This window comes from Sipha flava, unplaced genomic scaffold (assembly GCF_003268045.1).
Source record: "Sipha flava isolate LNK unplaced genomic scaffold, YSA_version1 255_pilon_pilon, whole genome shotgun sequence".
NCBI lineage: Eukaryota > Metazoa > Arthropoda > Insecta > Hemiptera > Aphididae > Sipha > Sipha flava.
Window position 1 is genome coordinate 221006 of NW_020272908.1, and position 19885 is coordinate 240890.

Genomic DNA, 19885 nt, shown 5'->3' on the forward strand with positions numbered 1-19885 from the left:
TCCACGGCTTATTATCTGTGTGATAACCGTGCTTAAAATTGTTATGATGTACAGTACCGGACTTAGCGGGGGTGCAATATACCGAGGTCTTAGACTCTAAGGCGCCTCTAAAACCAAAATCTAAAATTGAAAATTGTCTGTTTCCTTTTTTTTTTTTTTTTTTTTTATTGCTCTTTCGTGCTCTTTTTTTATAATTATTCATTGTATTTAATTCAATAACTTTTATCAGTGAATTACAATCTATAACTAAATCGAAATTTCTAAACCTTTATTTGAAAGGGATGCATAAAAATGAAAAAAAGAAGCTACTTTTACAAACATTTTTTTAGGGGCCTTTAATTGGTATTTACACTCCGACCTCTTGAGACTTAAATTTAGCACTGATCATGTATTTACCTGATTATTAAAATTTACTACTATAATCCATAGATGTCTATAATTAATACTGAACTGATGTTACCAACAGTCAAAGCAACGTTAGGTTATTTTTTCGGCGATACCAGATAAAATCTTTTCAACATTGAAACGTTTAAAAATGTACTAAATCAATCATAACGTAGGAACGTTTTAATGGAATAGCTTAATTAAATATCAACAATAAAGAAAAATTTACCGAATTTGAAATTTTAAACAATTTTCAAGCAACATTTTCATCAGAGCAATTACAATTATTAAACTGAATAAAATAAAAATCTATTCTATCATCATTATTTATAAAAATAAATTTTATATTAGTTTTTTTTTATATAATTTTTATATTTTATGCTTAATATAAGTAAGGATTAAGAAAGAACTTTCTTTATTTTTCAAATTTAATCTTGTGACAGTTGAGCAATCATTTATTTTCAACCTCTTCCCTGTTGAAAAATTCTGCGTCCGCCACTGTAAATATTTGTATGTATACAAATATTTATAAAAATATTAGAGGTTGCGACATCCGTGTATTTATCAAATGTAAAATAGTCATCTAGACTCGCTGAGCAATAATGGTTCCCACATACTGTTACGATATACGATAAATGTGTTGGCCGATTCTACATGATAATTTATTTTCTGGATCATGCCGCAGCAATATTTGGTATTATTGGAATTTTCCCTATACGCTATTTTACAACACAATGAATCAGTTTAGTTATCTAACTAGTGTATACCTACTAATACATACTATATACCTAAGTTCAGTATATAGTATACCAACTAATTTTTATATGGTTATTTAGTTTAGTTGCATATATATTTCTGTGTTTAACTATAATCAAAACAAAAAATAAAAAATCGTTTTAATAACTAAATATATGTCTGTATTGTTATATACTTGTACATGCACTAAGAGACAAATCCATTTATGCAATATTCTTTTGTTAATATTACTTATATAGTATTAAAGAATTTAGGCTTAGGTTAGACAAATATATAGCTTCTTGTACTGCTCATACAACACTACACACCCCGACGAGTTTAAAAAAGTGGTTAAATCATTTTAACTTCCAAGTCTATCATGTTGTATATTTTTAGATAATTTTATATTATCACCACAACTGCCACAACTGACGAATGGTAAATTTACTTAATAGATAAATTACATCAAAAGAGTTAACAATATAAATTTTAATATAAACTACGGCCAGTGGAAATTTGTGCTTTATCGATTTAATACAATAGTGAATAAATTAGGATAAAATATTAAGGGGAACTTGGTCTCAGACTTAAAAAAATGTCGTATATTTCAGAGTATACACTTTAAACGGCAAGTGTACACGTTATAATTAAAAAATATATTAAAAAAAGCGTCTTTGGTTACAGAGTATAATTTTGTGTTTGCGTTCTCGTCGGGAGCCAAGCAGAATCGGATCCACACAGCACAGTACGTCGTGTCGTTGTCGCCGTCTACATCAACGTCGCCACTGTCATCACTGTCGCCACTTACGACAATCGTTCATACATATCAAGCGTTCATGTCGAAACACTGATTGTATCTGCCGATTATGATGTTATTATTCTCCTGGTTACTGGGCATGTCTACGCAACATGTGATTTTTGGAGGGTCAACGAAACACTGTTCAGGTAACGGTTTCTTGTAGAGCTTCCGAGCTAAAGCAGCCAATACCAGCATCTCCCATAACATGGTAGAGTTGTATATCACTGCGAAAAATATTTCCAAGTTATTAGTACTCCGTTAAAATAACAGTATATAAACTACATAAACGAAGCGCGTTTCGAACGAAAACCATATAACCATATAAATGCAAACATCGATATAAAAATGATATACTTTATGACATAAACCACAATTTCTAACCATACCTGTATAATATGTAGACAGTACTAAGTATGTATAAAATGGGTAGGAAAATTAAAAAAGCTTTAACCCGAGAATTTTGGAGCCAATTCGGAAATACCCCTTATAACAATTCGGGAACCAATTCTGACGTTTCTGAACGAATTCAGATATACCTATCGTATGTTGCATTGTATGTACAACGATCATCGTATGTTAAGGCCAATCCATATTGATTAAATCAGATTAAGGGTTTTTTGTGTCAATAATTAAAATGCACTTCTTTTACAATTCTTAATACTTTATTGAATCACAATTGAATTAAAGTGTTAAATTTTTGAGAAGTAAAATGGACTCTCTTACTAAGTTTTACTGAAATGACTATGTTTTAATTACTGCTTTACTATAAACACTTTAATATTGCTCTATTCCCGTACGATCATTACACTAACAATAGCACAATACTGAGATGCTCTAATATTTTGATAGTAATTATATATTTTATTTTTTACCTATTTATTATTAACCAAATCTTATGGGTTTTACTATTTTGATGATGATTATTATATATTAATTCTGGTAATTTCTGTGGGTTAGGCTTAATTCCTCATCTTACTTTCTATTTTATGTATTATTGAATAATCATCTCAGATTAAATTATAATACATTTTATCATGACCTTATTTGGTTATTATATAACGTTATATCATATTTTTTCATAATAATTGTATATTTTACAGAATTTTTTACACGTATTACTCTCATCTCGGTTATTTAACATGAAGTATGTTATAATCACTACTAGTTGCACTGCACGTGTAGACGCGACAGCACACTATGCAGGCCCGTACTGACCCACCGGGCAACCGGGCAGAGGCACGACGCGCCCATGAAAATTACGATGCATGATGCGCCCATAAAAATTACCGCTACTTTAATATTTTGGAGGGATATCCATTGTTTCTCATTAACAAGTAATAACCCCATGGTTTTCAGTAATACGTCATTGAAAAACTTTTTATTTTTGTGAAGACAAGCGTTAAACCTAAATTATGATTCTTTAATCTGTAATTTATTAGGCCATAGGTAACCTAAAGGATTAAATAACAAAATTTAAGGCGCCCTTAAATATTTTTGTAACCGCCCCAAAAGAGCAGCCAGTACGGGCCTAACGCCTATGCATATGAAACAATAATACGTACGGTTTGCATAGACGGTCGGAGAAATGGGAGGCTTGCAAGGCAACCATTCCGCCCACACCATCGCCCTGAACGCAAGTCCCTGGAATTTGGCCAACACCAACACAAGCTGGAGCACTACGAATTTTCCTTGCATGTTGTGATTTTTGAGGATATCGCCCAGTACTCGCATGGTCATCGAAATCCCCCACATACCACATATGATCGATATCACGATAAACGGTTGCATGTACATGTAGTTGACCTGGTACAAGCTCTAAAAATCAAAATTTTAAAAGAGTAGTATAATCACTACGGGTGGACATAATTGTATGAACTTATGATATAATCATGTGTATAAAACGATCACATGCATGGTGAAAATATTGGACGTGACCGTATTTCACGGTTTCGAAGTATGGTAGGAGGAAATCTCCAAAATGATCCTGATTATTGTTATTATTATAATTACCTCTTCTTCGGCCCACATGACGAGTAACACCATGTATACGAAACCTTGAACAACGGGCAGCTGTAGCACCAACATTCTCAAGTGTCTCAAATGTTTCCTAAACTCAAAAAAAAAACGTGATTTACTGTATGGGTACGGGCCGATTTTTTTATTAACGCCCTATTGTTATCGTCGCATGTAGCAGAACGCCCAGAGCGTGAATACGTAATACAAAGGGCTTGGAGAGTGCATAAGCAATCGTAGTAAGTCGTAAGAGGTTTTAAAATATTAACAGCCAGCAGAAGGTAGTCTAACGTTAAAACCTTAAAGCAAGCCTTCACTGGCAATCCGTATATCGTACTTGGTAAGCGTGAATTTTGGCAGGAAAAAGCAACACGGCCAGCAGCAACAGGGTGGAACTTGCATGTCCAATGACTGCGGTTTCACCGAAGCGATGAGATTTGCTTCGCCGCCGCAGTAGGCCATGAACAGGCAGAACAGCTGGTACATCGAAGCCATGAACATGCCCTGAGTCATGGCTTCGGCGAGCAGATGAGCTCTGGGCACGAGGATGGCGCAATACGTGGCCACGGCAACGACCTGTGCACATAGTTGGACCGACAAACGCGCATTGTTATTACGTGACGTTAAACGCGCGAAATCGTACGCACTACACGTGCGCGTATCACAATGTTATATTGTGTTACGGTTAATTGTGTTGTGCGCCGACGGTCCGCCGCGAAGACAATATACGCGCGATGACCGTGCGAAAACGTACGCGCGACCGCTTACCGGGTATACGCTGAGTATGAACGCCGAATGGGTTTTCACCATTGGCGGCGCGTTTTTGATGATGCACCTCAGAGTGTCCACGTACAGGTAAAGGATCGAGAACACGATCACCGCTCCTACCGTGAATATCGTCACTCCCGTCAAGTTTATAGCTGTAAAAGGAAATAATAATAATAATATCAATTTCAAATACCTTAAGGGTAATGGGCATTTTATACGTATAACATTTGAATACGACGCACGAGTGTGGATAATCGGTGCACGGACGTGAGATCATACAAGTATAATGTGTACATCGTAAAAACATAATACGCATAGGTACCGCTACCTACTATACACAATCATGCTCGTATAATAACCACGCGAATTCTTATGCGACGAGTTCGACCGTTGCTCCAATAGTATTTTATCTGAGAATTTTCATTTTTTTTTTTTTTTTTTTTTTTATATATACATAACGAAATTACGTCTAATCCACGTTATGGGTCGACGATTGATAATGATTATTATCTTAAGATGCGCGGGATCGGATTACACGGGCAAAAAATGGACCGTGAACAAAGAAAAAAAAAACTATCATAATCATATCGTATTCGTAATAAGTTTCCGAGTATGGTGACCCTGATCAGGAAAAACCCGAAAGCATCCCGCAATGATGAGCGTTTTTTCTTTTTTTTTTTTTCTTATAAAAACAATCATGCTCCAATATTTTAATAGTGTAATAATGAACGAGCGCATTCAAAACCACAATAACATTATAATTGGTATTGTTGTTGAAAAAAAAAAAACTTCAAATCTTATACATAGCTTAATAGTAAGATTGAGTCTAATTACTAATACTAATTAGCAACATTGCACGAACGGACTGTTGTTCTTACTTTACGAACGTTGAACGTAGTATATTGTAGAGTATATTTAAAGTATATTGTAATATATTTTAACGCTTCCAATGGATTTATTTTGGAACATTATGTAATATTTTTTTTATTTTTTTTTAAGCAAATTGGTTTTAAAATAGAAGATGTAATCATTTTAATTGAGTAGGCACATAATATACACATATACAGGGGTAGACTAAGGTAATATAAAAGTCTAGAGGGCCTGGGTGGGTATGACCAATTATCTACTCTGCCAGTCTACCCCTGTATATTTATTTATATATAAAATGTATATACCATATTTATGTATATACCAATTAAGAACTCAAATTATTAGATATTGTGATATTGTAGTACATTTAACCTAAATGTTGACCATCGTTCTAATTTGTTTTGAAATTATACGAACATTTTTTATTTACTTTTATTAATATCTCGATAACCCTCGTCCACGCTTACATTATTTAATTAATTTTTTTCGAGCTTATTATGGCGTTGTATTTTTTATAATAATGTTAAACCATGTATTATTTAAATGTATTTAACTTAACGTCATAGTGTAACTTGAATAAAAAAAAACGTGAAAGCATTAGATAAATGATATTGTTTATATTTATATTGTTCTATATGTACCTACTCACATTCAAGATCTGAGAAAAACATATCAGAGACAGAGTAAAAATTGTAAATTTTCTATAATTTTGTCAAATTGATTTAATAATTGGTAAATTTAAATATAAAACTTTAACTCAAAACCTATAACTCATATTTGGCCGAAAAATGGATGTACTGGACGAGTAAAATAAAGTGTGTTATTCATAACCAAACTGACAATTTTAAGAGTTAATTTGATTTGAACGGTTTAGTTTATTTTGGGTAGGTCTAACTCGCCAGCAAAACCGAGTAAAGAATTTCTGATAATTTCTGGGTGTGTACTTTGACTAAAACATTAAATAAGTAAATTACTTCTAGATATGTTTTATTATTGTTTTGAGTCGTAGTATTGCTGCGTATTCGAATATTTCTGGAATATAGTAAAATTATAATATAAATTAGTTTTATACCTACTTCACCAAAATGAAAAAAATAAAAAATAAATTGCATTATACGGGGGGCCGTTTCTAAGAGATATAATTTGATCGATGAAATGTTTACTGTGCTTAACATAAAAATCTACACACACCCACAGTGAACGTACTTCGTAATTTGGATTGTAAAGAGTGCATATATGGTGCTCACGTTTTTTTTTTTTTTTTTTTCGTTTAATAATTCTTTTCTTCTCAAATTTTGAAGATCAGTGCACTGCAGTGCCGTAAATAATGTTAAAACTATTTATAACTCAATTTCCCAGAACCGGTGCCCGTCGGATCAAAATAGTGGCGTAATAGATGGTCGTAAACCAGTCCTCGTATTATTCGATGGTTGCGTAAAAAATATACATGCCTGGACATAAGTTCATAATACGATTTATCGTAATATTATCGTTTTCCGGATGCGTTCGACGTAAAAAAAAAAAAATGGTTCAAGGCAACAAATATCTGCTCTTTAACGGGTATGTATGACGTAATGTATACGCGGTAGTACGGTGTGTACGGAAACGGAGAGAAAAAATGAACGAAAATGAGAGTGGGACTGTAAGAGACAGAGATGTTTGGTGAAAGTGGTCTGTCCACTGGAACACCACCACCGTCACGTTGACCATTCCTCTGCGGCACGCGTGGTGCAGCACACGTGTGTGATATAATAAGTTGGCAATATAATAGCATTAACGGCACGAGTGTATATTTTGTACCTGTTACAGAGTGCCCATAGGCCATGGGTTGGATATACCTACTTACATACTCGGAGGTGACACCTCCGTCCGATTGCGCAATTGGAAATATATTTTAACGTATTACCCATAAACGTGTAACGATAATGTTTGCGTTACCGGTAAGTATCTTAGGCGAATCGTCCAATGGAAAAACTATCAATGGAGACACACAAAGAAAACGACGTTCGGCCGCGGCAACCTTGAAACATGTTCAAAATCCGTGTCCAAACGACCGCGAATCATTTAAGAGTTATAAGAATTTATGCGATTCACAAGATATTTGTACGCGTAAAAAACAAAATAAATAAAAAAGTGGAATCCTACACAATTATTATGTTCACGCGTTAGTTTCGCAACAATTTTCTTTTTTCACCCGCAATTTTCTATTTCTTTTTTTTTTTTATTTCGGCCGAAACAAGGACGGATGTAAGAACCATTCGCAAACAATCACGTTTTAACAGTAATTCATCTGTAATGTTTGAATCTTAAGGAAACGTATACAAATATAACCAATACGAATTCGGCTCAACGACCTGATGAATTAATTTCTGGTTTCTTCAAATTTTAAAATATACTCAATGAAAACTTAATCGTAGTAGAATGTGATTTATGGATTAAGTCGTGATTCGTATAGGAATCGAAAAGTCAGGAATATCCACTGATGATTGATATAGATTACGCATATTTGGAGTTAAAATTATTACAAATATTAATAATTTAAAATTATTTAATGAAAACCGCAGGTGGTACTTTTACATAATTTTGTCTTTTCCTCTACAAGAATGTACGAATATAATTCGTTTTATACATTATATAATATAACTATTTTATATTGAATATGGACATTAATTTACTTATAATAATAATGTAATCGATTTTTTAAATTTTTTTCATTAACATAAATTAATTTCATCAATTAATTTTACCTAAATAAAATATATTCATATAGTTAACAGCATAATGATACATTTTATGTAACTAATTGTTTTTTTCGTATTGGCTGGGTTTTTTGTTATTCAACAAAACGCGTCATCATTCGATCGAGTGTTGAATTTTAAACGATTAGAAATCGTTATAAACGTTACGAAAAATACATAAACATTAAATGATTTACAGCAATATATAACATACATATTTTATACGTATTTTCTAAATGTGTTCATTAAATAATAATTTTATGAAAAAAAATGTTTTTAAGTTTATAAATAATAATCAATTTACAGTGGTCGCCACTTATTATAATCACAGTTAATGTTATCAAACGTTTATTGTTATCGAAAAGTATAAGGGCCAGATGGATGTATACTAATTATGATTTTCGCATTATTCCTTGATAATGCGGATGTTGGATTGTCAATAATTAATATTTTACACAGCTAATTGAGGAAAACGTTATCACAGTGTTGCTGCCATCACTATCGTCTATCGGTTATAGTTTTGACTGAAGTGTTTTTCTGTTCATTAATAACATACTAGAAAAAAATCTCTGCCTACAACTCTTTACGTATATGAGTATTTTTGTAATTCAATAATTTTAATTATTTTATTTTAATTAGTGAAAACAAGAGATAATTTTTCTGAAAGTGGATTTATCATGATTTTTTTTTTTTTAACTTAAAAACGTTTATCTTGTTGAATATTTAAAATTTATTATTAACACAAATTGATTTAGTATATTGTTCCTTTCAACCAGAATCTATAAAAGCGGAAATACATGAAATAGTCAGGATTGCTGATGAACGGATTTGTCTTTATTTTCTTACTACAAATCATAATATTACAGATGTCAAGATGAAGCACGACGCGTAAGGGTGAAATATTATATAATATTCAAGTTATACAATATTGCGTTAGTAACACAAAATTCCGGAAATAGAACTGTCAATCGACTCAAATATTACAGATAGTTGATATCCGATTATAGAAAAAAGATCTAGTATACCACACAAAAAGTGCCTAGTCATGAATGTATCCATGACAGCCTTCTTCTGTGTGAATTGCCGCCATACGTCAAAATACGTGTATACATAACAACCACTCACGTTATCATTAACATTGTTCTCATACTGAATTCGATTCATTCAATCAAGTCAATATACAATATAATGGTAGAAACATTTTAAAATGAAATAAAAATTAGACTAAATTCATTATATTATCCAATCTATTGGCGTGTAGATAATCAGACACTGACACTACAAATTCATCTCCCCAATAGTTATTATTAGTCATCATATTTTATGTCATAGCACGATTTCAAGAGAGATCCTAGTATTAAGTTTGATTCAAACTATTACACATAAATACACAGTAGCATATAAAATAATTTTCTTATAATTGTTGATTAGCGCACTTCCCAGTACCTGTTATGACATTCGTTGCGGTTAATCGCATACCTATTTAATTTATTTAAATACATATATATTTTATATTACATAGATCAGTGGCGTACATACGGGGAGGGTTTCTGGGTTAAACCCCCCCCCAGGCCAAAAAAAAAAGAAAGAAAATTGTTTTATTATTGATGACGTGTAATATATTCGTAGTTTCATTATTACGCTTTGAACTTAAAATATACAACTATACAAATATTATGATAATTAAATAATTATATTGATAGTTGTTTGAAAATGTTTGTTAACTATGCTGTTTTTATATTCCAATAGCTATTAATTTACTGTAAAGTAAACTGTAAATTGGTAAAATAGTTGTATAAAATAGTAACTGTTTATAACAGTTATTTATCTTATTTATCTGTACAAAGAAAAAAAAAAAGATTATGATTATTTTTGTTAAACCCTCCCCAGAGCAAGATCGAATGTACGTCACTGACATAGATCATATCGTATTAGGTTAATGACTAAATTATTAATAGCTCTGTAGGTATTCATGTATGACGATTTTTCCATGCTCATTATTCAAAATATCATATTTACTTTGTTTAAATTCGAGAATTTTTTACATTTGATTCGATTAATATTTTACATTTATTTAGTTTTTATACACACACACACACATATATATGTGTGTGTAATTCAAGTACTACTCAGTATTTGATTGACTGATAATCGTACAGCCAAAACTGTTATGCAGATTAATTCGAAATGTTGAGAGAATTTTACTATGAATAGGTGTATTAAGAAAAGATTTTTGAGAATTGCAGTTTTTGGGCCTCGGGTTGTGCAAATTAATACGATATAAATAAATATACAAGGGTTATAATTACGAGCGTTTTTTTTTTAATTTATATATATATATATATATTTTTTATCAAAATAATGATTGAACTAATTTAAAATAGTAAAATATCTACCAAACGAGGACGAGTATTTTATATAATATAATTTATAACTATCAATATAATCGATTTCAATTTTATTTATAAAGTTCATTACTTTTCCATTCGGTAAAATATTATGGAACTTATAGAAGCAGAATTCTATAAATCTGGTTGTGAATCGCTATTAAAAAAACTTTATGGCTTGAATTCGACCACGTGATTCCCCTTGAAATGAGAACCGACCGTGTCTACCAGTACCCACACGTGTCGCAATGATTGGATTCACGCTAGACACGAGTACGTAACGTATAAAATAACCGTCTCCGATCGGCTAACCCATGTGGTTAAATTTAATTAAGTATACCATACATATTTCTTATATATTATATATTCATGTGTTCTACGTATGTTACACGTGGAATTTGAGTCACGTCACTTGTTACCGAACAGCAGTAACCATGCGCTACCACGAAGCTCATTTAATCTTATAAATCTTGAACGTGTGGTTACTGATCTTAATAGATTTTTTAGATAAACCGATGATATAACACGTCAACAGGTAGCCAATAAATAACAGATTCGTGTCGTGTATTGGGAGGGAGGGAGGGGAGATCACAAACTTTAAAAATTGCTCGTTACGGCAATGCACTGCATTAACCCGACTTGAGAGTGCAATATTGTCACGTGAGCTCGTCACTTACCGGTAAAGTATTCGTCGACGGACGGTATGCCGGTGGACGGATGGCACAGAACCACGGAGACGTTCCTGACCGCGTAATCGATGGCCGCTGCCGCGGTGGTCGGTGGCGTGGACAACAACTTGCTGGACGCGAACTGGTAGTCGACGGACAGCAGACGGCCCGGGGATGCGACAGTGACGTTCGCGGATTCCGCCGCGACTTCCTGGTGCGCCATCGTGGTCAGGTCCGTCAAGTAGTCCACGTCTCCCGTCATGTACACGTCAATCGGGTCCATCGACGTCATCTCGGCCAATAATATCGCCCGGCGTGTGTTGCAGTTACGGCTTGTGCAGGCCCAGCGACTTGCAGCTGCAGCGGATGAGTGCACTCCTCTGCGGCCTGCTATACACGCGGAGATACCTATGTGTGTAACTTAATAATTAATAATCGAAACTGGCGTCAAACTCGATAAGATCATCGTGATACGCGAACACGATTAGAGGACGTCAAACCCGCGTGTGTTGTCTCCGTCGTCGGACAAACAGCAGTACATAGCAAATTTGCGTTCCGTAGTTGAAATGTATTAATGTTTGCTTAATAATGTTGCAATAGACTGACCTACAATAATACTTTAAGGGAACACCGTATTCTCTTTTTTGCGATCTTTTAATTTCTAAGTGAGTCATGAGTTTGTAAATATTACGATTGAAAAAAACTCATAACTCGCTTAGAAATCAAAATATCGGAAAAATATCTACCGACTGAACACAGAAAATATTCTTCGTTTAAAGTATTATAATAGATCAGTTCACTTTAATATTAAGGCTAAAATCACTGCATTGAAACTACTGAATGCAAATTTGTTATGTTGTACTTGTGTCGAACGGAGACAACGCGTGCAGGTGGGTGGCATCCTCTTGAGATATTATAGTTGTACACTAAACGTAAACTCTTGTTGTCTAATGAAAATGAGTATTTACGCTACATATTCAACAGGCTGTTGTTTGGAGCTAAAAATCTTTTGTATAGGCTATAGAAATCAACTTCCCGGTTAAAACACTCTCGTATATATGTACTGAATTATATTGCGAACGAGTAACTAAATTATTAAGTTGTTCCGAACGAAACTATTTCTCTCGAATTTTCACCAACCCTGTTGAATGTGGAACATAATTATGTATAAATCTATGACTCCAACACATTGCAATTAATAATTCAATAATCAAACAGAAATATTTCTTGAGCACTACTAATTTTCAAACAGGTAAGTAATTTCAGTAGGGGGGGGTAGGAGTTATCGCCTCCCCAAATATCGTATTGTAGTAACAACAAATCAAGATATATGTAAAACATTTTATTGTACATTATTTAAGCCACAAATTATTTTGGAGAAGAATAATCACTCCTCCAAAATATTAATCATCCCCTTACAACACTATCTACGATATTTACGATTTATTTGATATTTACGACATTGTATTTTGCTATATTCTAAATTTGGATAACACTATTAACCGTGTAAGCGCAACTGATTTTTTTTTTAAAAAAAAAGAAGTATGTATATAATAAACAAAAATGTATGAATGTATCTAATAAAATATTTAATAATAATTTAATATTGTACGTCGGTATGTTATTATAAAAATATAATAAAATCTAAATTTTCTTTTAAATATTGTTTAAACAAATTTTGTTAATTTATGCTTTTGATATAATGAATTTCGAAGTAACATACTTTTTGCTCGGTCCCTTGAAATATCGCGAGTTGACTGTATTAATAACTAAATTGTAGGTAACACTTTGTTTTTAATAATCCTCTATTATTATTTAATTGCTAGACCTGATGACTGATAATAACAAAAATAATAATAATAATGGGGGATATAAGCATTATTCGAGTGCAGTTCATACATGGTCAAAACCATTATTTATTTATTTATAAATATAAACTATTCATTAATTATACTATGTTGTAAAAAATCATAAAAGTTTACTAAATATAATTACAAAAATAAAAAAAAATAGATTTGTATTAAAAAATATATTATTATATACTTAGAATATGTTATTACAGTAATTTAACTATAGAAAAATTGATGTAAATAATATTTTAAGGTGTATCATTTATAAATCTATCTAGACATCCTGTTCTGATATGATAAAATTAATTCTAATAATTCAAATACACATGTACCTATGATTTAATTGTTATAATTATAATAATTATAACATTTATGATTACGAATAACCTACTTGTGTAAATCAAACAATGATAATGAACATTTTTTAGCTCAGATATTATATTATAATAATTAATGATAAAAACAATACTATAACAACTGCATGAAAACAATCAAATAAGAAGTGACAAAATCGACAAGGATTAATTTAAATTAAAGTGCGTTATTATTCATTGAATAGATGACTGAACTGTATATTGTAAATCTATTAACCCTTTCACACCCGAATTATTTAAACTTAAAAAAAAAAATTTTTCTTGTTATACATGGTGAGAGGCATTCAATTAAGCCATTTACCAAGTTTCTGAAGATTCTGAGCATCTGGACCGTAAATATTACAATGTACATTATAATGTGCGTTTGGCATAAGATTATATAAAATTATATATTATATTAAATATTATAATTTATATTATAGTGTAGTTAGTTTCAAATAAACATAACTTATAAGCATATTATATCGAAACATAATTAACTTTAAATTAAAATATATTTATATGTTGTATAACATTTTTTTTTGTTTTTTTAATAAGGAGATTTGTGTTTACTGTCCTAGTTATTTCATTTCACTGAACTACACAAGTAGATAATACAGGTAAATAATTAAATAATATACAGAAAACCGTAACTCAAGTAAGCATAGAATTCTGGTAATTTATGAGGTCACTACTAATTATTTTTATACTATTAACTTCTAAGATAATAAATTAATATTGTAAAATGTTAAGATTTTTGTGAAAAAAATTACTTTTTACAAGTATACGCTGACCAAAATAGAAATTAAAATCTCAACGTTATAAAATCATTCTATGAATGAAAAAACAATAAAAACAAAACGTAATCATTGGTATTTCAATAAATACTATAAGTAGTATTAACAATAATTAATATCATATACTAGTAATAATCATAAAAGAAAAAGTTTGTTCAGTTACCAAAAATATTATTAAAGCAGTAGATACAATACTAAAAGCATCATTTCAGTTTTTTTCCAGGTGTTTGAAATCTTAGGCAGGCCAATTTTAACATAACAATGCCATTAAAAAAAATTGTATATTATATAAATATATGAAGATTGTTTTTTCAAATAGCAAAGAATTCAATGTATTAAAAGCTTTTAAAGACTGGACAAAAGAAAAATGTATTTTATTGTCATTATTTTTATTATTCCATTTTACAGTTAGTTTTTTTCATATTTTTTTTTTATATTTATGCTTAATATAAGTAAGAACTAAGAAAGAACTTTCTTTATTTTTCAAACTTGATCTTGTGTCAGTTGAGTAACCATTTATTTTCAACCCCCTCTCTATTGAAAAATTCTGCTGAAACTGAAACACTGTATAATTTATATTGTATGAAGCATTTTAACTGCATTTTTAATAATAAATCCCATCTTAAACTATTCCTGATCCTTATAAAACTCGATTAAATAAAAAGAGTTATAGTATTTATAAGTATAAGTTATGTTACAGGTATACAAGAATTCACTTCGTGGTTATAGATACACCACCATTATATTTAATTATTCATCACGAAAGTACTTCATACTTGTCCAATCCGGTTTTCACTTAAATTCTATTACCTCATTCCTAAAAATTATATGTTCAAATATTGAATTATATTTTCACAGTCGAATAAAACGGATAAAAAAATAAAAATTATGCATGATTTTAAATTAGTTAAAATATGTAGTATGGAAATTGATTTAATATCCTTTGGTGATGGTTACGTAAATCAATAAAACGTATTCAGCATTTCTATTCGATAAAGCAAAGTTTTACATAATTATATGAGTGGTTGGCATAAAGTTTGAATTTTTTTTTCGCATGTATGATATGTTTAATGATCAGTAGTTATTATAATTAATATAAAATTAACGTATCACCTGGGTACCATCATATAGTATTGTTACGATAGAGTGAAAATGTCAGACAAACATTAAAATCTACACTATTGTACTCCGTAACGAACGTGAGCTTATAACAATATCTATACACAAAACTGGTGTGTACTTATTATTTTAAAGTAATTAATAACCTACGAATGAATTTCGCAATGAAAACTAGTAGGGTCCAAGGAGTGGTTGGCAAAATTGATTCTTTTATAATAATTTTAAATATTTTAGTTACTCAAACACCTGCTGCTCTATTATAATTTTTGGTTTCACATAAATATCCCCGTTGCAATATTGTTTCTTATATTTTCTAATTTTATGCATAATTCTCATATTAGTGTATATTACACAATTAGTGTATACCTAAATATTACTACTATTTATATTATAAAATATATATTTATTAATTCAATAGTATTGAAGATTAATATTAAAAAATGTGTTCAGAAAATTAACTAAATTAGTTTAAATACATACAATAGTTCTCAATTGAATCTATATACAAAGTAGGTGTCAAATCTTATTATACTTAGAATTATAAATATTCATAAATATTGCTGTAGAAATTGTTTAACTAATAATAATATTAATTAATAATAGTATTTAACGGGAAAAATTGTATAAAAGAAAAATAATTTTTTGAATGCGAATAGGAAGACTAGGTTTAGCTGTACTTATTTTTGCCCTTGATTTGTTTCAATATGCTAATCATCCGGAGAAATGAGTTACACAAAAAATTAACAAAAAATTTCTGAAAAAATAAGTTTAAAAATATTTTTTTAAATTCCAACACTGAATAATTTTGCATTATTGAGGCGGTAATTTTTTTTTATTATTGTGCCGTCTCTATGTTTTTCACGTGTCCTATGTTACGAAATAGTACCACCGTGACTAGTGGTGAAACAACGTGTCGAATTTTCATCACGGATATCACACGTTACTAGAAAAAAACCGTCAACACCAAATACCAATACTTTTCCTTTTTTATATTATTATTATTTTTTTAAAATAAAGATTGTACTTTTTTAATTTCAAGGTTTATATCAAAATTACTAAAAAATTATGACCTTTCGCATAGGAATTTTGACAGATCAATATATCATATAAACCTCCGATCGACTACGTACAAACTTATCGACTTTCAGTGATTACAAAAAAAAAATTATAATAAGTATCCGTTCGTTTTGCGTTACTGTTTTAAATGTATTTTAAAACGTAAACAAACCGCAAACCGACGAAAGTTTAGCGGCGCGTGTCAAAAACCACGTAGGTGCGCGTTCGATGTTTCTCTGTAGATCCACAAAAAAGTAGGTAGATAGGTACCTACGAGCCGCGTGTGGAAACATACAGGAAATATTGCAAAACTGAAAAAACTCGTATATGTGACCATTTGTGCTCGGGAAAACGATCGATATTTATGCGAATATAATATGCAATTTATACAACGCATTAGGCTATACACAAAGTGGCGCCAAACACGTATGGCAAGTGGAGTAAATACACCACAATTTTTTAGGTGGGCGGGTGACTTAATGAGTGCTAGATGTATTATTTTTATTATTGTATGATAACATATTTTATAATAGTACGTAATTATTAGATAGTAAATACTTATAGTTCACAGGTATACAATACTTGCTGTTTAATTATGAATTTTGGTGGGTACTCTTAAGTAGAATTTACCCGAGTAATATAAAAAAGGTTCGGCGCCACTGTATACACATATTACTCTTGAAAATACGTAATATTCTTAATCTATAAACTAATATAATAAGTACACAATACACATACTACAGCGCCGGATTTTTGTACTGTCTTAGGAGGCCAGGGTGCAATTCTTGAGGCCTCTTAAAAAAAAAAAAAAAAAAATACCTGAATATTATATATTTCTTCAATACATGTTAAGATTAAATAATAATAATAAAAATAAGTTAAAAATAAATCAAAGTCCGAAGAACAATTTTATAATTTTGTTCGACATTCGAGTAATTTGTTGAATCATTGAATATTTGATGATAAAATTATTATTATGCCATTATGGAAATCTCGGACCTGTATCTGAGGTCTCTAAGAAATTGCCTCGAGATACCTCGAGGCACCCCCGCCAAATCCGGCACCGAACACATTATAATAATATTTCTACACAATATACGTCATGATTCAATCGTCATTTTTATCGAAATTTTATGTTTTCGAAACTTACCACGTGTGCGTCAGTCGAATGAGCCGTACGATCGTTGAAGTCTATACACCGCGTATGACAGAAATACGAGCACGGTGTGAAAATACTTCAAAGCTGAGGAACCTTAGCACTCGGTAACACTACGGCGGTTCACAGACATGTTGTATGGTCTGGGTGCGTAAAATAGATTTTTGTGTTGATTTCTCAGCCGGAAAAATCTATACTACCGTCGTCGCATTTGTACCGATTTGCCGTGTCTTCGAGCTCTTGGATCGCAGTCAACGCACACAGTCGGTCATCTCGGGGCGAGCACCATGTCACCACTAACTGGCCGCGGCAACGGGCAGCAACGCTCGCGAGTACAGTGTGCTGCGGTGTCGACGGCGTCCTGCCAATCGCCAGCGATTTTTTTCTCCTCTTCGCGAGTAGAAAGCGATAACCGCGGCAGCGGTAGTGGGGTAGTACCGGCATAATTTAATATGCGTATATCCGTGTTACACGAGTAGACGGTTAGACATTTTTTTGTTTTATTTTATTTTATTTTATTTATTAAGACGATTACTGTCCATTATTGTATACATTTTATTCAATAATTATATTATTGTAATATATATTTTACTGCTGTACTAGAGTCGTATTGGTTAGAATCTTACCAACATTGATAACAACAATGTCATTCGACAACATCCTATTACTGTTACACTCGTGAGTACTTAAACAGCTTACATAAATTTATCTATTCCGTAACCTTTCCACTTTAATTTGCTATCGTCCACCAACAGAAAGGGTCGGCAATCTTTTTGTAGAAAAAAGAAAATGATTTAAAAGTTAAAATCACCATGATTTCCAAAGAAGATAATTAGATTGTGCACTAAACTTTTTTTTAATGAATTTTAACATGCGACTTCTACCAAAAAAAGAAAAATAATCTAGATGCAGAAACGTATCCTAAAGAGTCATAGATCATATATACGACATAAAGGAGACATTCGTATAGAATATATAAATAAGAGTTAAGATCAAATTGAAATTTTATCGTGATGTATAATAGCTACTGCAGTTTTTAATGTAGGGTTAATTTATTTTAATAGGAAAGATTATTTAAAATGAGTTCTTAGTAGACATAGATATGTTAAGAAATATACATACTTTGGTTATTATTACCTAAAATGTATTGACATAAAATATTATTTTTAAAATTTTAAAAACAACTTGATTAACTTTATTTCTAAGTTTGTATATTAAATATTTTAATTTAATACGTTAAATTACTAGACAATTTTATGTTCAAATAATTCCTTTTAAAATTAATGTTTTATTTCCAATTTTATGTAAATGAAAAATATTAAATATTTATATCGGTTTTACTACAATGAACGAATTTCAAAGCATATTCTGTAGGTCAATAAAAATAACGTAATGTTGATCAAAAACTACGTAAATAGTGTGAAAATGTTATTATAAAAATATTGTTGTCTTTAATCCATTATAATTAAATTCTTCAAAAATTCATTTTCTGCAATTAAAAATATTATTATTACAGTTAAATAAAAATTAATCCTCTAGGATTTATTATATATATATATTTACTAAATAAATCGCAAAATTAATTTTCTTATAAATATATATATACATACAAATCAATGATGAACATAATTATTAGTAAATAATTATGTTATTTTTAGAATCGAAAGACGACTAATATAAAATAGAGAGTGTTAAATTTACTCGTATGTTACATATAAAATGAAATTACAGTAGCCATCAAAATCCATATATAATCAATACGATATCAATCTTATAAACTATAATGCACGAAAAAAAACAGTTGTGTTTCTGACATTTGTCGAACATTTTATTTTATTAATTATAATTTATATTAAAACTAAAGTGGAGGCTAAATTTATGATTTAAAAGTAACTTTTACTATTGGGAAACACCATATATGTATTTGTTAATACTTTTAGATTCTATGCATTTAAAATGTCAAATGTATATAATATACAGAATCATAGAAAACAAACATTATTAAAATAACAATAAACATATTATTGAAATATTATACCTTTTGGTTGGATAAAATATAATTATAAATTTAATACAAACAATTTCATAATATTATTAAAAATTAACAAACAAAATAAAAACAAAACGCCTGATCTGTCGACAACCACTACCACAACTGTAACGTAACAATTATAACATACAAATATCATTTG

General features: G+C 30.6%; 1 protein-coding gene across 2 annotated transcripts; it reads right to left on the reverse strand.

Annotated features, from left to right (window-relative positions):
- Nucleotides 1–1478: 1478 nt before the first annotated feature.
- On the reverse strand, nt 1479–18043 carry LOC112684654 (organic solute transporter alpha-like protein). Of its 2 annotated transcripts, XM_025556274.1 has the most exons (8): nt 17688–18043; nt 17276–17329; nt 11372–11770; nt 4700–4851; nt 4269–4507; nt 3929–4025; nt 3481–3733; nt 1479–2142 (listed from the first exon to the last, which is right to left on the reverse strand). In XM_025556274.1, the coding sequence occupies exons 3-8, from the start codon at nt 11652–11654 to the stop codon at nt 1946–1948; spliced, it is 1221 nt and encodes a 406-aa protein (XP_025412059.1). In that variant the 5' UTR covers nt 11655–11770; nt 17276–17329; nt 17688–18043; the 3' UTR covers nt 1479–1945. The 2 variants fall into 2 exon arrangements, with proteins under 2 accessions (XP_025412059.1, XP_025412058.1); XM_025556273.1 differs by lacking the exon at nt 17276–17329.
- Nucleotides 18044–19885: the final 1842 nt, after the last annotated feature.